At 39.9% G+C, this 21,371-nt stretch overlaps 1 protein-coding gene across 1 annotated transcript in view; it reads right to left on the bottom strand.

Annotated features, from left to right (window-relative positions):
* The window catches only part of LOC124800063 (guanine nucleotide-binding protein-like 3 homolog), a 114,471-nt gene that overhangs the window by 37,169 nt on the left and 55,931 nt on the right, over nt 1-21,371 (bottom strand). The window contains 2 exon segments of the mRNA XM_047262966.1: nt 2,668-2,755; nt 13,077-13,319. Coding sequence (XP_047118922.1) covers nt 2,668-2,755; nt 13,077-13,319 — 331 coding nt within the window.

The following is a 21,371-nucleotide window of genomic DNA, read 5'->3' as shown; positions in this document are numbered from 1 at the left end:
AATCTGTAGTGGAGAAAGACAGACCATAAGGGTCATGATCAAACACTGTCCCAACACTGGGAATCATTCAACAACTGGCCAACTATTACACAGGATGGTGCTGGATGAACTACAGATAATCCAGGATGAAGTGGAGAAGGTGCTGCAAGATGACATCATTCAGTGGGCTCTTGGTCCTCACATGTGATTCTTGCAAAAAAGAAGGATGAAACATGGCATTTCTGCATCAAGAATCAAACTGAACAAAATCACAAAATAAACAAATAAATATGTTTACCCATTGTTGCACACTGGTAACACAGTAGACAGCTTGATGCTTGGATTACATAACACTCCAACCACCTACGAGCATATGGTGGACAATCTGCTTTGACATCTTACAGGAATGTCTGTATGGCATTGTCGTTTTTTCAAAGATATTTGACAAACATCTAGGCTGACTGAGAACTGTGTTGAACTGTGTTCAGACTGCAAGATTCTACCTGAATCAATGTCTCTTCACTGTCCAAGAAACAAAAATCTTGCACCTAATGAAAGGTATGGAATCCATCCCGACAAAAAACAGTCACAGATTTTCTGACTCCACAGCACATTCATGATTTAAGAAGTTTTCTTGAAATGTGCTCATCCCACTGGTGAGTTATAAAGGACTTCTGTAGCAAAGCATGCTCCTTACAATAACTACTGCAGGCAGATCGCAAATTTTCCTGGCACAAGGCGGAAAAAAAGATCTGCCCTTGTCTCTAAGGAGGCACTAACATCTTTTCTGATCCTAGCATTGTATGATGAAAATGCTGAGACAGAAATTCACACTGATGTCGACAGATATGGGATGATGTTAACGGTTATGGGACAGATGCAGTTGCAGCACAAGTTCAGGAAAGTGCCGAAAAGTTGATAGCTGATACTTCCATAGTACTCCACAAGTCTGAGAAAAACTGTTCTACAACTGAGGATGAGGGCCTCACAATTGTTCAAGCTATCAACAAGTTCCTGCCGTATTTACTTGGCAAACTGTTTACCATTGTGAGGACTCACCACACACTATCCTGGTTGACTGACCTGAGGCACCTGTCTGGTTGACTGATGAAATGGGCACTGAAGCTTCAGGAATATGACATCACAATAATGTACAAAATCAGATGCAAACTTGAGGACATCAACTGCCTTTCAAGGAATCTTGTGGCAGAACACAGCAGCATGGATGATATCTGTCATTGTTGCAGTAAATGACGGTGCTAACGAACAGATGAAGGATTCAACATTCCTGAAAACTTTAGTAGTCTTGAAGAATGAGGGATTAATCAAAGAAGAATTTCAATAAATAAATGAAACACTGTATAAGAGGACCTACGATTCAATGCAGTGGAAATGGGTGCATCATCATCTTAGCACATCTATAGCCAGCTATCCAGAAGTTTTTCAGTTCTGCTCCATATGGTCACCTTGAATTCATGAAGACTCTAAACAGAATTAGACGATCAGTTGGACACTATGTGAGCCACTGTAAGGAATTAAAGTGATGAAATAATGTGCCACAATTTCCTCCAGGGCACATGGTACTAATTCTGTCTGCAACAACACTATTCCACGAAACTGAAATCAACCTTCTTGAGAGGTTCCCGAAGTCAACAAACAGGACTTGATGGATAATGGTCTGCACCAGAAACCTCACCTGCTATGCTGCCACCAAACCTGCCCCGACAACTGATGCTCCAGAAATTGCAACAGTCCTTGTGGAAGACATAATTTTGAAGTATAGAGCACCTTGCGAGTTGATCTCTGATTGTGGAAAAGTTTTCCTATCATGACTAGTATCAGAAATACTTTCATGTTGCATCCTCACCCACAGACAAATGGTCTCTTAGACTGCACAATCGTGGTTTCAGATTTGGACTTGATTCTGGTTAGGACATGACAATATCCTCACAAACTGTTACACGCAGGTATTTGTATGAGTTGACTGATTCAAAATTTGCCTCAGTGGCACTGTAGTCGTTGTATACTATGTTTCTGTTTTGCAAAACACACAATTTTACATTCTGAACATTTAAAGCTTGTTGCCAAGCTTTGTGATAGTTTGAAACATTATCAAGATTTGACTTTTTTCAGACACTGATTCATTATAAATACATGCATTATCTGTAAGGAGTCTGAGGTTACTAATAATTTTCTCTGCTGGGTCATTAATATACAACATTAACAGAATGGTCCCAAGACACTTTCCTGGGGCACTCAAAGTTACTTCTACATTCTGACAATGACTCTCCACCCACAGTAACACACTGTATCCTTCTCTACAACGAAATCCTCAACCCAGTCAGAAATTCATTTGAAACCCCCATTATGATCATACTTATATTATTACTATATGTAATCACACACAAATGTATTTTTGGATTGTTTGTATTAACACATATACTTTTACTAGAAAAAAGAGCAAGAACTTGAAAGCTAGTGTGAATACTGTTTCCTGTTAAGTGTTTTTGTGCTCCACTCTTCAGTCCACTATAGGCGAGTGGATGCCTTTCCCTTATTACATGTTTTGTTCCATCCAGGAATTTCCATTAATGTTACATGTTTTCTTTTAGTCGGATAATTAGCTACTGCTGTTATTTATTCCTTACTGCACATATATCAGTGTACTAAACAAAACACCATACGCACTTGGTAACACCCGGAGTAGCACCAACATTGCAAGCTCTGGCCCTCTTCAAGCTATTAATGATACTGCTTTTACCAACATTTGGCAACCCTGGAAAAAAAAAATGTAATTAAGTTTCAGTGAAATCTTTGTACTTGCTGATATAAAGGATGGTCCATTGATCGTGACCGGGCCAAGTATCTCACGAAATAAGCGTCAAACAAAAAAACTACAAAGAACGAAACTTGTCTAGCTTGAAGGGGGAAACCAGATGGCACTATCGTTGGTCCACTGGATGGCGCTGCCATAGGTCAAACGGATATCAACTGCATTGTTTAAAAATAGGAACCCCCATTTTTTATTACATATTCGTGTAGTACGTAAAGAAATGTGAATGTTTTAGTTTGACCATTTCTTTCGCTTTGTGATAAATGGCGCTGTAATAGTCGCAAACATATGGCTCACAATTTTGGATAAACAGTTGGTAACAGGTAGGTTTTTAAAATTAAAATACAGAACGTAGGTACGTTTGAACATTTTATTTCGGTTGTTCCAATGCGATACATGTACCTTTGTGAACTTATTATTTCTGAGAACACATGCTGTTACAACGTGATTAACTGTAAATACCACATTAATGCAATAAATGCTCAAAATGGTGTCCGTCAACCTCAATGCATTTGGCAATACGTGTAACGACATTCCTCTCAACAGCGAGTAGTTTGCCTTCCGTAATGTTCGTACATGCATTTACAATGCGCTGACGCATGTCAGGCGTTGTCAGTGTATCACGATAGCAAATATCCTTCAACTTTCCCCACAGAAAGAAATCCGGGGACGTCAGATCTGGTGAACATGCAGGCCATGGTATGGTGCTTCGAAAACCAATCTACCTGTCATGAAATATGCTATTCAATACTGCTTGAACCGCACGTGAGCTACGTGCCGGACATCCATTATGTTGGAAGTATATCGCCATTCTGCCATGCAGCGAAACATCTTGTAGTAACATCAGTAGAACATTATGTAGGAAATCAGCATACTGTGCACCATTTAAATTGCCATCAATAAAATTGGGGGCCAATTAATTATCCTTCCTCCCATAGTGCCGCACCATACATTAACCTGCCAAGGTCGCTGATGTTCCACTTGTTGCAACCATCGTGGATTTTCCATTGCCCAATAGTGCATATTATGCCAATTTACATTACCACTGTTGGTGAATGACACTTCGTCGCTAAATAGAACGCGTGCAAAAAATCTGTCATCGTCCCATAATTTTTCTTGTGCCCAGTCATCACCATGCAATTCCTGGAGCATAGAAATATGGTATGCGTGCAATCGATGTTTTATGTAGCATTCTCAACACCGACGTTTTTGAGGTTCCTGATTCTCATGCAATTTGTCTGTTGCGGATATGCGGATTAGCCATGACAGCAGCTAAAACAACTATTTGGGCATCATCATTTGTTGCAGGTCGTGGCTGACATTTCACATGTGGCTGAACACTTCCTGTTTTCTTGAATAACGTAACTATCCGGCGAACGGTCCGGACACTTGGATGATGTCATCCAGGATACCGAGCAGCATACATAGCACACGCCCGTTGGGCATTTTGATCACAATAGCCATACATCAACACGATATCGACCTTTTCCGCAATTGGTAAACGGTCCATTTTAACGCGGGTAATGTACCACGAAGCAAATACTGTCCGCACTAGCGTGATACCACATATTTATAAGTTTGTGACTATTACAGCACCATCTATCACAAAGCGAAAAAAGTGGTCCAACTGAAACACTCATATTTCTTTACATACTACACGAATATGTAATAAAAATGAGGGTTCCTACTTAAAAAAAAAAAAAAAAAAAAAAAAACGCAGTTGATATCCGTTTGACCTATGGCAGCACCATCTAGTGGGCCAACCATAGCGCCATCTAGTTTCCCCCTTCAAGCTAGACGAGTTTCGTTCTTTGCAGTTTTTACGTTTGATGTTTATTTCGTGAGATATTTGGCCCGGTCACTATCAATGGACCACCCTGTATAATTTTAAACAAGTGCAATCTGTTCAAAACAAAAATAAACTTACAAAATGCTTGGCTGTGTGTGTGTGTGTGTGTGTGTGTGTGTGTGTGTGTGTGTGTGTGTGTGTGTGTGTGTGTGTGTGTGTGTGTGTGTGGGGTGGGGGGGGGGGGGGGGGGGGGGGGGAGGGGGCGCAATATAATCAAGTCTGATATGCATTTTGAACCCTCAGATACCAACAGGTATTCGTTATTTCATTTGTAAGTAGAAACTTTCATATTAAACTATGTTAACTAAAATTCATTATTTCATGCATAACATATTTCTACTAAATTTTCAAAAATATGTGTTTTAACTGAAACAACGTCTCCGACAATGATATAAAACATTCAAACTTTTTTGCCTCAAATGGAATTTTTGTCCTCCTCCTGGTTTGCACTTGGTGGGAAACGTTGTGTGTAATGGAGTCAAGGCATGCTTGCAGTAGAAAGCAGACATGTATAATTGGAAATTTTAGCTCAAGGGAGGCAATGGATGTTATATTTTGTCAATCTGTTATTTGAAAAGTTGAAAACACAAAAGTTTAAAAGTGAGGACATCTGTATTTCTCCACATTATTAGTGATTTATCAAATCAATGTGTTGGAAGAGCTCCAGAGTGGCGTGTACCACGTGTACCTATGATACTTATACCAGAGGTACCTCTCCTGCTGATCCTGTCTCCTTTGCAGAAAGTACAGGATCATTCATCATCTGTCCACTGGATTGCGAGTGGTGTTTCAATGGTAAATCTAGGCGTCCCGCACAGGTTGGATGGGGACGAGGGAGGACTCAGGGCATTGTACTGATCCTCCTAACCAACAAGTCTGAGATCCTGTCTTAAACTGAAACTGTTTTAGGGAAATCTGCTTCACCTGGTGTCAGGAGGAGGCAAACACAAAAGGGTAGGGCTCTACTAATCATTGGCAATTCAAATGTACGGCAATTGATAGTATCCCTTAGGGAACTCATTCAGTGTGTTGGAGAGGTTAGTCTGGCAGCCATTAGGGCACAGGGTGCAACCAACTGCAGACTGTGGCATGCATTGGAACAATTTAAGCCTACCATCTGGGCTCCAGGGTCAACCTCGCGTCATTCTAGCGACTGGCAGAGAAGGTCATGAAGACCAGCCTTGCACATGGAGTTTCAACAAAGCTCACAATTAGAAGCATTGTCCCCAGAACTGATCGTGACCCTTTGGTTCCGAGTCAAGTGGAAGGACTGAACCAGAGACTTCGAAGGTTTTGTGACAAGCTAGGCCGTGACTCCCTGAACTTGCACCATGGGGCGATAACTGCAGGGTTCCACTAAATAGGTGAGGTGTGCACAACAATCAGAGGCTGACACTCAGGTAGTTGACTGTGTGTGGGGTGCACACAAGGGTTCTTTTTTTTTTTTTTTTTTTTTTTTTTTTTTTTTTTTTTTTTTTTTTTTTTTTTTTTTTTTTTTTTTTTAGATTAGATGACTCTCCATCCAATCCAGACAATGATAGCTATAGGAAACCACAAAGTATCAGTGTAAGATCAAACGAAATGCTTCCCACAGGTAAGAGTATTAAAATCCTAATGGTAAACTGCTGAAGGATTCGCAACAAAGTGTCAGAGCTTGAGGCACTCATGAAAAGCAATGAAGCTCACATAATACTAGGTACAGAAAGCTGGTTGAAACCTGAATTTGATATCAGTGAGATTTTTAGGGAAAATTTAAGTGTATATCGAAAGGATAGGCAATTGGGAAATGGAGGCGGTGTACCTATGGCAGTAGACAAGAAACTCGAATCCACTGAGGTAGAAATTGAAGCTGCATGTGAGATTGTTTGGGTAAGACTCAGTATCAGGGGTGAGCATAAAATTATTATTGGATCCTTCTATCGCCCACCAGACTCATCTCCTGATGCAACTGAAAACTTCAGAGAAAACCTCAGTTCAGTTGTATGTAAGTTCCCCGATCATACTGTAATCATCAGTGGAGACTTTAATCATCCAACAATTAAGCGGGAAAATTATAGTTTTGTTAGTGGTGGGTGTGATAAGACATCCTGTTAACTTTAGAAAATGACAAGTTTGTTTGTGGGTGCATCCTCCACAGGAAGCATACAAATACTTGTTTTGTAAATAAAACTGCCTTTTCCTGCTGCTACTTAATTTATTAATGCCACACGCATTTCACCTTATCTTGTTCTAAGGCATCATCAGTAGAATGATTTGCTGATCTGCATTTCCTCACATTTGGTCTGGAAGTCACACTACCACTTTTATTACTGCCATATAAGCACAACTATGTGCTCTGACCTTCTTCACACTGTTCATCATGTTTCTCACTCTGTTTTGTGGTTTTCTATTGTGTTTTTGCCACTCGATATAACTATTTCGCCGGACACTGCTTTTCACAACGTAATGGAGTTACAGTTTTTACGTTGTGAAAAGCAGTGTGCGTGCGTGCACATATCTACATTCCATTCCATTCAATGTTTTCAATTACCATATTGAAATATTTTTTCAGTTTGGCTAATAACAATTACAGTGAATCTTAAAGAACATCAAATGTAAAACTTTACAATTTACTTAATATAGGTTTCCCTGAGGTAGGAAACAAAGTAGCCATAATTTCAGACTGGCATTAGCTGAAGCTCAATCGAGGAAAAGAGCATCGTACTTCATGAGCATCGTACTTAAGACATGCCTCCTGGTGTCATTAAGTATAACTTGTTGTGATGGTCCTTGGATTACTAAACCAAAGGAAACCTGCATAAAATGTTCACTCATAGAGAAAAATGCACATACAGCTGTCGTCATCAAATCGTGGAGCACGGCAGAAGTTCTGGAGTAGTTTCAGCAGTCACACTGTTGTCCTCAGTGGCTCCTACAGTCATAATAAAATGAAACATATTTAGTGTGAACAAAGAAACCATTTTATGGTGACTGTGTTCATTCAATCAAGCAAGTATTGTTTCCAGCAGCACGTTGCTCCTTCCATGATGATAATGATCTCATTCACATTGCTGGAGTCGCCCACAATTACTTTTTTGACTAAAAATATGGAATAACAATTTTTACCTGAACTCTACAATTATCAGATAGGAATATTATTGAGTCACTGTAGCCCATATAGTCAAATGAGTTAAGGGCTCAAATTCACTTCCGTCATTTCTCAGTTTATTAGATCAACATCTTTGTATGGACTAGTATAAAATTCATTGCACTACTATTTACGACCCCCCATATGAACCATGGACCTTGCCGTTGGTGGGGAGGCTTGTGTGCCTCAGCGATACAGATGGCCGTACCATAGGTGCAACCACAACAGAGGGGTATCTGTTGAGAGGCCAGACAAACGTGTGGTTCCTGAAGAGGGGCAGCAGCCTTTTCAGTAGTTGCAGGGGCAACAGTCTGGATGACTGACTGATCTGGCCTTGTAACACTAACCCAAACGGCTTTGCTGTGCTGGTACTGTGAACCACTGAAAGCAAGGGGAAACTACAGCCGTAATTTTTCCCGAGGGCATGCAGCTTTAGTGTATGGTTAAATGATGATGGCGTCCTCTTGGGTAAAATATTCCGGAGGTAAAATAGTCCCCCATTCGGATCTCCGAGCGGGGACTACTCAAGAGAACGTCGTTATCAGGAGAAAGAAAACTGGCGTTCTACGGATCGGAGCGTGGAATGTCAGATCCCTTAATCGGGCAGGTAGGTTAGAAAATTTAAAAAGGGAAATGGATAGGTTAAAGTTAGATATAGTGGGAATTAGTGAAGTTCGGTGGCAGGAGGAACAAGACTTTTGGTCAGGTGAATACAGGGTTATAAGTACAAAATCAAATAGGGGTAATGCAGGAGTAGGTTTAATAATGAATAAAAAAATAGGAGTGCGGGTAAGCTACTACAAACAGCACAGTGAACGCATTATTGTGGCTAAGATAGACACGAAGCCCATGCCTACTACAGTAGTACAAGTTTATATGCCAACTAGCTCTGCAGAGGATGAAGAAATTGATGTAATGTATGATGAGATAAAAGAAATTATTCAGGCAGTGAAGGGAGACAAAAATTTAATAGTCATGGGTGACTGGAATTCGAGAGTAGGAAAAGGGAGAGAAGGAAACACAGTAGGTGAATATGGATTGGGGTTAAGAAATGAAAGAGGGAGCCGTCTGGTAGAATTTTGCACAGAGCATAACTTAATCATAAAATCATAAAAGAAGGTTGTATACATGGAAGAATCCTCGAGATACTAGAAGGTATCAGATAGATTACATAATGGTAAGACAGAGATTTAAGAACCAGGTTTTAAATTGTAAGACATTTCCAGGGACAGATGTGGACTGACCACAATCTATTGGTTATGAACTGTAGATTAAAACTGAAGAAACTGCAAAAAGGTGGGAATTTAAGGAGATGGGACCTGGATAAACTGACTAAACCAGAGGGTGTACAGAGTTTCAGGGAGAGCATAAGGGAACAATTGACAGGAATGGAGGAAAGAAATACAGTAGAAGAAGAATGTTTAGCTCTGAGGGATGAAGCAGTGAAGGCGGCAGGGGATCAAGTAAGTAAAAAGACAAGGGCTAGTAGAAATCCTTGGGTAACAGAAGAAATATTGAATTTAATTGATGAAAGGAGAAACTATAAAAATGCAGTAAATGAAGCAGGCAAAAAGGAATACAAACGTCTCAAAAATGAGATCGATAGGAAGTGCAAAATGGCTAAGCAGGATGGCTAGAGGACAAATTAAGGATGTAGAGGCTTATCGCACTAGGGGTAGGATAAATACTGCCTACAGGAAAATTAAAGAGACCTTTGGAGAAAAGAGAACAACTTGTATGAATATCAAGAGCTCAGATGTGAACCCAGTTCTAAGCAAAGAAGGGAAAGCAGAAACGTGGAAGGAGTATATAGAGGGTCTATACAAGGGCGCTGTACTTGAGGGCAATGTTATAGAAATGGAAGAGGATGTAGAAGAAGATGAAATGGGAGATACGATACTGCATGAAGAGTTTGACAGAGCACTGAAAGACCTGAGTTGAAACAAGGCCCCGGGAGTAGACAACATTCCATCAGAACTACTGACAGCCTCGTGAGAGCCAGTCCTGACAAAACTCTACCATCTGGTGAGCAAGATGTATGAGACAGGCGAAATACACTCAGACTTCAAGAAGAATATAATAATTCCAATCCCAAAGAAAGCAGGTGTTGACAGATGTGAAAATTACCGAACTATCAGTTTAATAAGTCACAGCTGCAAAATACTAATGTGAATTCTTTACAGACGAATGGAAAAACTGGTAGAAGCCGACCTCGGGGAATATCAGTTTGGATTCCGTAGAAATGTTGGAACACATGAGGCAATACTGACCTTACGACTTATCTTAGAAGAAAGATTAAGGAAAGGCAAACCTACATTTCTAGCATTTGTAGACCTAGAGAAAGCTTTTGACAATGTTGACTGGAATACTCTCTTTCAAATTCTAAAGGTGGCAGGGGTAAAATACAGGGAGCGAAAGGCTATTTACAATTTGTACAGAAACCAGATGGCAGTTATAAGAGTCGAGGGGCATGAAAGGGAAGCAGTGGTTGGGAAGGGAGTGAGACAGGGTTGTAGCCTCTCCCCGATGTTATTCAATCTGTATATTGAGCAAGCAGTAAAGGAAACAAAAGAAAAGTTCGGAGTAGGCATTTAAATCCATGGAGAAGTAATAAAAACTTTGAGGTTTGCCAATGACATTGTAATTCTGTCAGAGACAGCAAAGGACTTGCAAGAGCAGCTGACCGGAATGGACAGTGTCTTGAAAGGAGGGTATAAGATGAACATCAACAAAAGCAAAATGAGGATAATGGAATGTAGTCGAATTAAGTCAGATGATGCTGAGGGAATTAGATTAGGAAATGAGACGCTTGAAGTAGTAAAGGACTTTTGCTATTTGGGGAGCAAAATAACTGACAATGGTCAAAGTATAGAGGATATAAAATGTAGACTGGCAATGCCAAGGAAAGCGTTTCTGAAGAAGAGATTTAAGTGTCAGGAAGTCGTTTCTGAAGGTATTTGTATGGAGTGTAGCCATGTATGGAAGTGAAACATGGACGATAAATAGTTTGGACAAGAAGAGAATAGAAGCTTTCGAAATGTGGTGCTACAGAAGAATGTTGAAGATTAGATGGGTAGATCACATAACTAATGAGGAGGTATTGAACAGAATTGGGGAGAAGAGGAGTTTGTGGCACAACTTGACTAGAAGAAGGACTCGGTTGGTAGGACATGTTCTGAGGCATCAAGGGATCACAAATTTAGCATTGGAGGGCAGTGTGGAGGGTAAAAATCGTAGAGGGAAACCAAGAGATGTATATACTAAGCAGATTCAGTAGGATGTAGGTTGCAGTAAATACTGGGAGATGAAGAAGCTTGCACAGGATAGAGTAGCATCAAACCAGTCTCAGGACTGAAGACCACAACAACAACACTATTTACGATTTATTTACATTGATCACTATGACCTGACCTAATTTGGCTGACAAAAGTGGACCTGCTTTAAAGTAGATCCCACGCATCTCATTATTATTTCCTCACTCATTAACCTACACTGCAATAAACAACTGAAAAATTATTTGAAAAGAAGCATAAACTGATGTGGAAACAATGTTTGGGTTCTTATGTGGTAGCAATAAAGAAACAGTGCACGCAACTACACACATTTATATCTGCTATACTCAGCAAACATCATGCCAGTACATTATTAGGTTGGTGCATAAATTCATAGCATTTTCCCCGTTAGTTTAATAAATACAACAGATACACTTAACAGATACTTTTTTCATCAATAATATATTCTCCTTCACTATTTACAACACTCTGCCACTGCTGGTTAACTTAACGATTAAGCGACTGTAGAAATCACATGGTTTTGAGACGAACAACTCTTTTAGTCATATAATTAAATGTTTCTCCGAGACATTAGGGAGGGCAATCAACTTAGGAAGTCCATGCAGCAATGTTGACCATCATACTGCAGTGGTGTAATGGTTAGCATTTCTGCCTAGCAAGCAAGAAGACCGGGTTCGAGTCCCAGCCACAGCACAAATTTTAATTCATTTCTTCTGCTTCGACCATTATCCTTTAGTTGTGTTTGAAGCACATTTCATCCAGAAAGGAAATTCCTTAAAGGATGTTTTATGGAATATGGAAAACGTGAAAATCTGACAATGCAAGAGCAACCCAACTCCTGTATGTATTTTAGTCAGTCTAGCAGAAAGTAGGCAGGTATTATCATGGAGTACCATGGAGTACTTCACACAGCCTACCTGGTCACTGTTCTTGGACTGTGTCTGCAAGATGTCTCAGCTGTTGGTAATAAATGTCAGTAGTGATAATTACACCTCAGGGAAGCAATTTGCCATACACCATGCCATCGCTGTTCCACCAGATGCATAACATCACCTTTTCTGGATGTGCACTTCTATGTACGGGGAGTTGTTGCTTTGTTTTGGCTCAACCATTCCTTTCTTTTCATTATGTTAGCATAAAGATACTATTTCTCAGCATTAGTAATGATACAAGATAGGAATAGTCGGTGTTCATGAGCCAACTGATGACAAGCAAGCAAAGATGCACGTATGACCATAGCTTAAGAGCATTTGGTACCCATACATCCAATTTTTGAACCTTCCCACTTCATGCAAATATCACCTGATAATGAAATAATCACAGTTGATCACATCTGCCAGTTCTCAAGTACACTGATGTGGCTCATTGTGGATTAATGTGTTTTAAACGATCTTCATCCAACCCCGAAGGTATTCCTGAACATGGAGATCTACTAATGTCAAAACATTGTTCCTTAAAAAGTGAAAACATTTTCTTGCCATGGTATTTGCCTCTGCTGCTGTCACCACTCTATTGAACTCGAACAGAAGAGTATGTCAGAAATGTTCCGATTTCTCCACTTGGCACTCCATTTTCTAGTGTCCACAGCTCCATTAATTAGCTCCAAATGACAATATGCAAACTCAAATAGCAACAGTGAACAACAACAACAAAAATGTTAATCGATAAATAAACCCATAGCAAATGGAATACCAACATGCAAAACAAAAACACTACGAACTTATGCTCAAACCTAATACTTAACTGATCATCTTTTGATGAAGAATGCTGTCATTAAAGAATTAACTAATAAGAATGTCTTTTGCCAATAATGTTCTCATTAGGTTGTTTTATAGAACTCATATGTATTTTGAAAAGTTTACACAAAACAGTATGGTGCTACTCTGGTTCAAGGAAGTTTCTTGCCACTGACTAATTGGGTAGCGTTCTCTGTGTTCCACAAATGTTAAAACACACACAAAATACATCTACCTGCCTCAATTATTTTACACTTACCTATAATTCCAACAGATATGGATGTCTTGATTCCCTTGTTTCGGCAATAATTTGCTAACAGTGACATTAGCAGTTCTGCGCCAAGGCAGGTGGAGCCCTGCATCATCTTATCATTTGCTTGTCGCATCTTCTTCCTGCCTAGCCGCTGGCTTTGCTGCTGCGTGCTAGCCTTGAAGGGTACAGCTGGCACAGTGTGCCTCAAATACTTCAACCAAGCATTTAGACTGTCACGTGGTACCAGATCTAAAACAATGAAAAAAAAAAAAAGATGCGGCATAAATATCAAATTTCGTAACAATTTCATAACCAAAAGCTTGAACATTATTCTTTATGAATTTTATTTTATTATCATGTGCAACTGTGGAAACACACACACACACACACACACACACACACACACACACACACACACACACCGAGAGAGAGAGAGAGAGAGAGAGAGAGAGAGAGAGAGAAATCAGAATTTTGTGAAAGCACCACAATCAGCAATATAAAATGTCTCTATGTTAATGGAAAATCCTTGGTGGAATATACATATTTTAAGGAATAAAAGTAACACTAATAGTTCAGATGTTGAGCCAGTGATAGGCACCTAAACAAGACTGAGAATGTTGGGCTTTTTTATGTGAATACTCCTTTAGAGTTATAGAGTATATATACACGTACATATACCTGTTCAGTATCGTGTACCAGCTGACTACACTGCCAGCTGAGGGGAGATGGTGTGGGATGGGCAAGGGGAATAGAGATACAGGTAATGGGAGGCAAGGCTGGAAAAGAGTGGCTGGCGACTGGGAGGAAGAGGCAGAAGGTGCACAGGATATGAATATGGTACAGGTAAACTGGTCTCACCGAAAATGGGGAATTGTGTGCATCGCACAATGATGTGGAGGAGTGGATTGGGAAGAGGCGATAGAACATGGGGCAAGGAAATTGCGGATACAAGGGTGTGATTGCAGAATGAGAGAAATTAAGGGCCCATAATAGGGATGGGGTGAGTGGGAGGCACACACTAGTGGTGACTGAAATCACGAGGATTATGGGATTGAAGGATGTGTTGCAAGGATAATTCCCATCTGCATAATTCAGAGCATCTTCTGTAAAACATACAACTCACCGAAGATAGACCCTCAGTTCATTTTTCACAATCAATTTTTATCAAAATTTAAACTGCTTTACTGTTGGAATGGTTCACAATATTTTATTGCATTTTATTTCATTTTAAATATAATTTTATGGTTCAAATGATATCCCTGGTTCAGAAATATGTCTTGTCTCATCATTTTGTTAATTCAAAAATACACTTGCTTCAAAAATTGCCGATGACAACTATTTCAATTTCTTTAACATTGATCAGTATCATACAGCAAGTGCTACATTCTCTGATAAAGAACTTCCACTTTTCAGTTCAATAGGTTATCTATACGAGTACAATGTTCTGAGTCTAAATTCCCTTATTGCAGTTGTCATCTCGAAACCAACAATCTCAAGATTACTGAGAAGTTTACATGAGGTGTATATCCAAGGACACTACATAAACTGAAAATTAAAAAATGGCACGTTAGACTGGGAATATCTCTCACTCTCTCTTTTCTTTTCTAAAAAAAAAAAAAAAGAAAAAAAAAAAGAAAAAGAAAAAACTATTTGACTAATTTGACCAACCTGATCGAACAAAAAGATAATTTAAACAAAATTGGACCTAGTTAATGTTGTTGTCGTTGTTCTGAACTATCTTTATGATCATAAAAGCTTCCAGATACCCTGAATGTAGCAGAACCGTTGGGAACTGTCTGAAACTGACCTGATAATTCTGCTTGTGTGACCAAACATATGAAGGTGAGGATACATGAATTGTCAGTTCAATTGTTAACAGGCATACAAAGACAGCAGTTTGCTGAATTTGTTGTTTCGTAGTATCAGTCAACTACTGTGAATATTCTACTGATTGAAGGTTTTTGTGGAAATGGTTGTAATTGAAATGTCTACTAACTGAGACCATGGGAGACTATTTGCATATACAGTGATGGAAAAAAAATCGCAACACCAAGGAGGAGTTGTGTGACAAACTTAAGTTGGTAGGCGTGTTTCTACATCTGAAAGATGATATCTATTCAAATTTCACACCATAATATAAACAGATAGATAAAAAATCTACTCACCAAGCAGCAACAGGGAACACACACATGAAAGGATCTAACTTTTACAAGCTTTCCAAGCCAGTGGCTCATCCTTCTGGCAGAAGAGTTTAAGGGGAAGGAAGAGAGGTGAAGGAAAAGGACTGGAGAGATTTAGGGAAAGGGGTACAGTTCAGAAAAGTCACTCAGAACTCCGTGTCAGGAGAGATTTACCGGGCGGGATGAGAAGGAAAGACTGATTGTTGGGGACTGCACTGGGCAAGATTTGAGACCCTGACAGCTTGAAGGTAGAAGACTGGGTAATATGCAAGACACACATTAATACTAAAACATTGCACATGCGTTAATAAAAGTGAAAAGTTAAGTGTATTGTATGTAACAGAGGTGGAAGTGGAGATGGGGAAAAATAGAGACAGAAAATGACAGATGTAGAAAACTAAAATGGACTGAAGAAAGAAGTAGTTACTACAAAGAAATAATGAGACAGGGAAGCAGTTAATGTAATTTAAGCACAGGTACATGGCAAGAACCAACAACATTTTGTAGTACTCCTTCCAACTTGCAGAGTTCTGAGAAACTAGTGCCCGGGGAAGAATCCTCATGGCGCATGTGGTGAAACAGGCACAGAGCTAATGACTTTCACATTATACAGCATGCTCTGCAACAGGATATTGTGTGTTGCCTGTATACACACTTCTACTAAGTCCATTCATCATGCTGATGCAAAAGGACAGACAGTGTTTACATAACGGCTGGTACAAGACAAGTGGCTCTCCTTCTGATAGTATATGTTTTGCCGGTTACAAGGTTGGAACAGGTGGTGGTAGGAGGGTGCATATGGTATGTCTTGCAGCGGGGATGGTCACAGGGGTAGGAGCCATAGGGTATGGAGATGGGTGCAGAAGGTGCATAAGGTCTGACAGGGATATTGCAAAGATTGGGACAATAGCTTGGGAGAATAGATTTTTGTCTCCCTCCTAATCTCTGCAATATCCTCATGAGACCCTATGCTGCTCCTGCACCCATCTCCATACCCTATGGCTCCTCTCCCTGTGACTATCCCCACTACAAGACTTGCCTTATGCACCCTCCTACCACCACCTATTCCAGCCGTGTAACTGGCAAAACATATACTATCAAAGAGAGAGCCACCTGTGAAACAACATGTCATATACCAGCTGTTATGTAAACACTGTTCAGCCTTTTACATCAGCATGACTACCAACCGGTTATCAGTCAGGATGAATGGTCATAGGCAGACTGTGTATACAGGCAACATGCACTAACCTGTTGCCGAGCAGTCTGCATAACATGACAGTCATGGGCTCTGTGCCTGTTTCACCAAACGCACCATCTGCACTCTTCCCCGAGACACCAGTTTCTCAGAACTCCGCAGGTGGGAACTATCACACACCATGTCCATGGTTCTTGCCATCTATCTGGGCTTAATTTACATTAATTCCTTCCATCTCAACAGCACACTCCATTTTAGTTTTCTACATCTGTCATTTTCTGACCTGTCTATTTTTTGCCATGCCCCTCCCACCTCTATTACACACAATGCACTAAACTTTTCACTTTTATTAACTCATGCACGATGTTTCAGTAGTAATATCTGTCTTGCATACTACCCTGTCTTCCACCTTTGAGCTGTCAGATTTTCAAATCTCATCTGGTGCAGTCCCCAACAATCAGTCTTGCCTTCTCATCCCATCTGGTAACTCTCCATTGACCCGGGGTCCTGGGTGACTTTTCTGAACTACACCCTTTTCCTTAAACCTCTCCAGCCCTTTGCCTTTACCCCTCTTCCTTGCTCTTCCACTCTTCTACCAGAAGAAGGAGCTACTGGCTCAGAAAGCTCGTAAAAGTAAACCCTTTTGTGTGTGTATTCCTCAACACCGCTTAGTGAGTAGATCTCTTATCTATCCATTTATATAATATAGTCAAATTTTACACCAGTCGCATAACAGTAGTGCTAGTAGTACTACTATGAGGATGCGAATCAGGTTTGCTTAAAAATACATGCTGTAATGATAGTGAGTATTAGTTACCTTTGAGATTAGACTTGGTGAGTTGACTTTAGTCAAGAATGCCTTTAAGGCGACAAAGACGCCAGTGTCAACATCTAACTCAGTTTGACTGAGGTTGTATAATAGGGCTATGAGAAGCTGGATGTTCCTTCTGTCATACTGTGAAAAGACCTGGCAGGAATGTAGCCATTGCACACGATTGCTAGCAATGGTGGTCACGAGAATTTACAGCTGCAACAAGATTGGGCTCCAGATGGCCAAATGGCACTACCGAGAGGGAAGACCATCATGTTAAGCATATAGCTCTGGTGCATCATATTGCATCTGCAGCAACAGTTTGCACAGAAGTTGGCACTAGAGTGACACAATGAACTGTTACAATTTGGTTACTTCAAGGGCAGTTCTCGGCCAAAATCCCTGTGGCATGCATTCCACTGGTCCCAAACTACCACCATTTGTGGCTTCAATGGCGTCAAGTGAGAACTCATTGGAGGACAGTGTGGAGGTCTGTTATGTTTTCTGATGAAAGCTGGTTCCACCTTAGCGATGGCTGTGTGTTGGTTAGGAGGCCAGTTGAGGGCCTGCAATCAACCTGTCTGTGTGCTACACACATTGGACCTACAACTGGAATTACGGTCTAGGGTGCGATTTCTTACGACAGCTAAAGCATTCCATGGTTATCCCAAGTACCCTGACTCAAAAATTGTATGCCATCCGGTGATTCAACTTCTTGTGCTGCCATTCATGAACAGCATTCCAGGATGTGTTTTCCAGCAGAATAATGCTCATTGCTGTTGAAACACAACATGCTCTACAGAGAGGTGACATGTTGGCTTGGCCTGCTAGATCACCAGGATTGTCTCATACGTCACAGCTTCAAGTAACTTGTTGCACAAGACACACGTCAAAGAGACATCTCTATTCGGGAGTGGAACTACCAAGTTAGGTTGTGGAACAAAAAATTTTTACTTTCCAGTGTGGAATATTGAATGGCCCTCTGTATGTATGGTGTAGTTTCTTTTTCTTGTGCAACTGTTGAAGTGGCAGTGTCTTTTTTTTGTTATTAATCCAGCAAGAGCAGTCTCATTTATCTTCCAGATAAAATGATTGCAATTTGAACAAGTGCTTTGTTGACAGGGTGACCATGTTAAGGATCTAGTTTTCGAACACTCCTTTTGAATTCCTCGCATTTATTGCTTTGTCCAGCATGTATTTTGATGCAGATGGAATGTGATGCAAAACACTGGTTGGACTTGTGAAGTAGGTAGCAGAATGGGATGACATTTTCTGAATACACTGAAACCATGCCAACTCAAGAATACAACATGAATTATGTGCATTGCAAACATTATTAGTAAACAACTTTCAGTGTTATTTATGAATGTATCTGTTACAGTCTTGACAATGATGATGTTCTGATCGTGCTACTAATGTAATTATGAAATTAGACGATAATAAAGACATATGAACATTGTCAATATATAAACATTGCCAATATTTAATCCTGTAATATTTCAACTGTAAAAAGCAATTGTCCAGTGACATTTATCTTTTGTGAATTATACAAATTAGTGTTAGCAATCATTTAGATGTTTTGAGTTAGTTACATTCTTAAAATTGCTCCAACTCATTATTAATAAATGTAACTTCCCCTAATTTTACGGAAGTTGAACAGTATGAAATTTTTAGCACAATTGGCTGGATTTGTAAAATGTTTAGTCCTGTTTTTGATCGCAATACAAAGTCCTTAATCAAAGGACTTTATACTGTGATCAAAGACTGGAATAAAAAGCATTTGACAGTACCTGAATAGCTGCTTGTACTCACGACTATGTCGCAGCTTGTGAGATTGGATTTATAATATCATTAACTAATACTTGTTTGATTTTCACAAACTTAAGAATCATTAATTGTAAATTCATAAAAGTCACATTGCCAATAACGAAGTGCATGTACTGCAATTTGAGGATGATATTTAAAACAAGTGGTTGAAGCCATATGGATGCCAGTGCTGGAACGTTATTCAATAACCAACATGCCACAAAAATGTCCTGATATTGCTAACAATGTATCACAGGCATGTTAAATTCAAAAAGTCATTATCTTACAGAGCTGCACCACCCACATATCGAACTGGAGATTTTAAGTATTGAAATGTGCTCATAACATCACTAGCATAGTTCAAGAGTACTCGCCCAACAGACATAAGCAGTTACACAAGCAAAATGGGAGGAGAATAAATTGATTAAGAAAACAGTAGCCACTGATACTTTCATTAGTGAACTTCGAAAAATGGACTGCAAAACCAATAACACATCAAATATCTGAAGAAACTGCAACCATGACATATTGCAGAAGTGAAGGGATGTGTAGTGGGTGAACAACTATGTTTAATGCTTGATTTCAATTTTTCTGACAACTCGCCTGTGATTCTGCCACAGAAAAAGGGTTCATTGGAGGACTTAATTGTAGTTATGACTAAGTTTCAATTTTTACAGGGGCACCATTTTCAAAATAAGACCAAAAGTGCTACAGTTATAGGTGAAGACAGAAGACATGACTCAGTACATGCAGTTATTTTTCAACAGCTACATACACAGGTAGCAAAATTTTTTTTTTCCCCGATGGTGGGCTTCGCCATTTAAAAACTCGCTACAAACTTTTTGAGTTCACTAAGTCAGCAGGAATGGGAACACAACGCTGATGGCCACAGGAAGAGACTATGCAATGGTGTGTTGGAGGCCCACTGAAGTACCACAACGAGTACAGCAGAAGTTCAGAATATTTAGTTGTGAGTAGTGAAGTCATACACAATAACCACCTATATAATGCTGCTCAAAGACAAAGTTGCAGAATTTCAACAGCAGAAAAACAGAAGAATGGTCCAACTAGATTGACCCTGTGAAGTGAGTTTAGTTGCTATGTCTGGACTAAAATTAATGGGCAAACTTAAGCACATCTATCACATGCAAGTCTGCAACACTGCCCCAAGGGTATATAACAGGAACTACAGGCTTGTTTACATTGTTGAGTGTGAAAGTTGATATTTTTGCAAAGTTGCTATTTACTCATATTGCAACTTCTGAGAGGTCTAACTTCATATTTTTAAGCAGTTATTGTTATCTTGTGCAGCTGCAATGAAATTAAATTTTCATTATACAGAATTATGGATAAAAGAGTTCATTTGATGTCATGTTGGTACAAGCAAATGATTATGTTTACATTCCACAGCATTTTAGACACAGAGGACATAATTATCTATGCAGCACTTGCTGTGATAGTATTCACCTCAGTCGTCGGGAAGCAGGCGGACTGATGATGTAATGCCAAGAGGTATGAATTGGATTTGACTCTGGTTGGGAAGAAGGAACATATATTCCCTGTTAATGAAGGAGTTCAGGCTCAAAGATCCACAGCAATTCGTGAACTTCATCAGAATGGATGCGCCTTGTCAATCATACATGATGGAGTATGCACAAATGACACACTAATAAGGAAAGCTACTTCACAATAGTGTGACTACAAAGAAACAAAATGTCTTTTACAATCCTCAATGGTTGAGGCTGGAACAACTGCTCTGACTTGTGCACCTATTCTCTCAACACTATCTTTCCCGGAATACTGAAATAATACAAAAGGTGCAATCAAATTTAATGCATGTAGTACTTTAACCAATTAAGGTGATACATACATGTATCGAAAGTAAAATTATACATGCATAAAACATATAAATCAGAATTAAACATTTGTAGATGTAGCTTATTATGGTACAATGTATCTCAGAGGTCCAGAATGAGCTTTTCACTCTGCAGCGGAGTGTGCGCTGATATGAAACTTCCTGGCAGATTAAAACTGTGTGCCCGACCGAGACTCGAACTCAGGACCTTTGCCTTTCGCGGGCAAGTGCTCTACCATCTGAGCTAGCGAAGCACGACTCACGCCCAGTCTCACAGCTTTACTTCTGCCAGTATCTCGTCTCCTACCTTCCAAACTTTACAGAAGCTCTCCTGCGAACCTTGCAGAACTAGCACTCCTGAAAGAAAGGATATTGCGGAGACATGGCTTAGCCACAGCCTGGGGGATGTTTCCAGAATGAGATTTTCACTCTGCAGCGGAGTGTGCGCTGATAT

Source organism: Schistocerca piceifrons, chromosome 1, assembly GCF_021461385.2.
Source record: "Schistocerca piceifrons isolate TAMUIC-IGC-003096 chromosome 1, iqSchPice1.1, whole genome shotgun sequence".
Classification (NCBI taxonomy): domain Eukaryota; kingdom Metazoa; phylum Arthropoda; class Insecta; order Orthoptera; family Acrididae; genus Schistocerca; species Schistocerca piceifrons.
The sequence above is the reverse complement of the archived record's forward strand: the minus strand, read 5'-3'. Positions and strand labels throughout refer to the sequence as shown.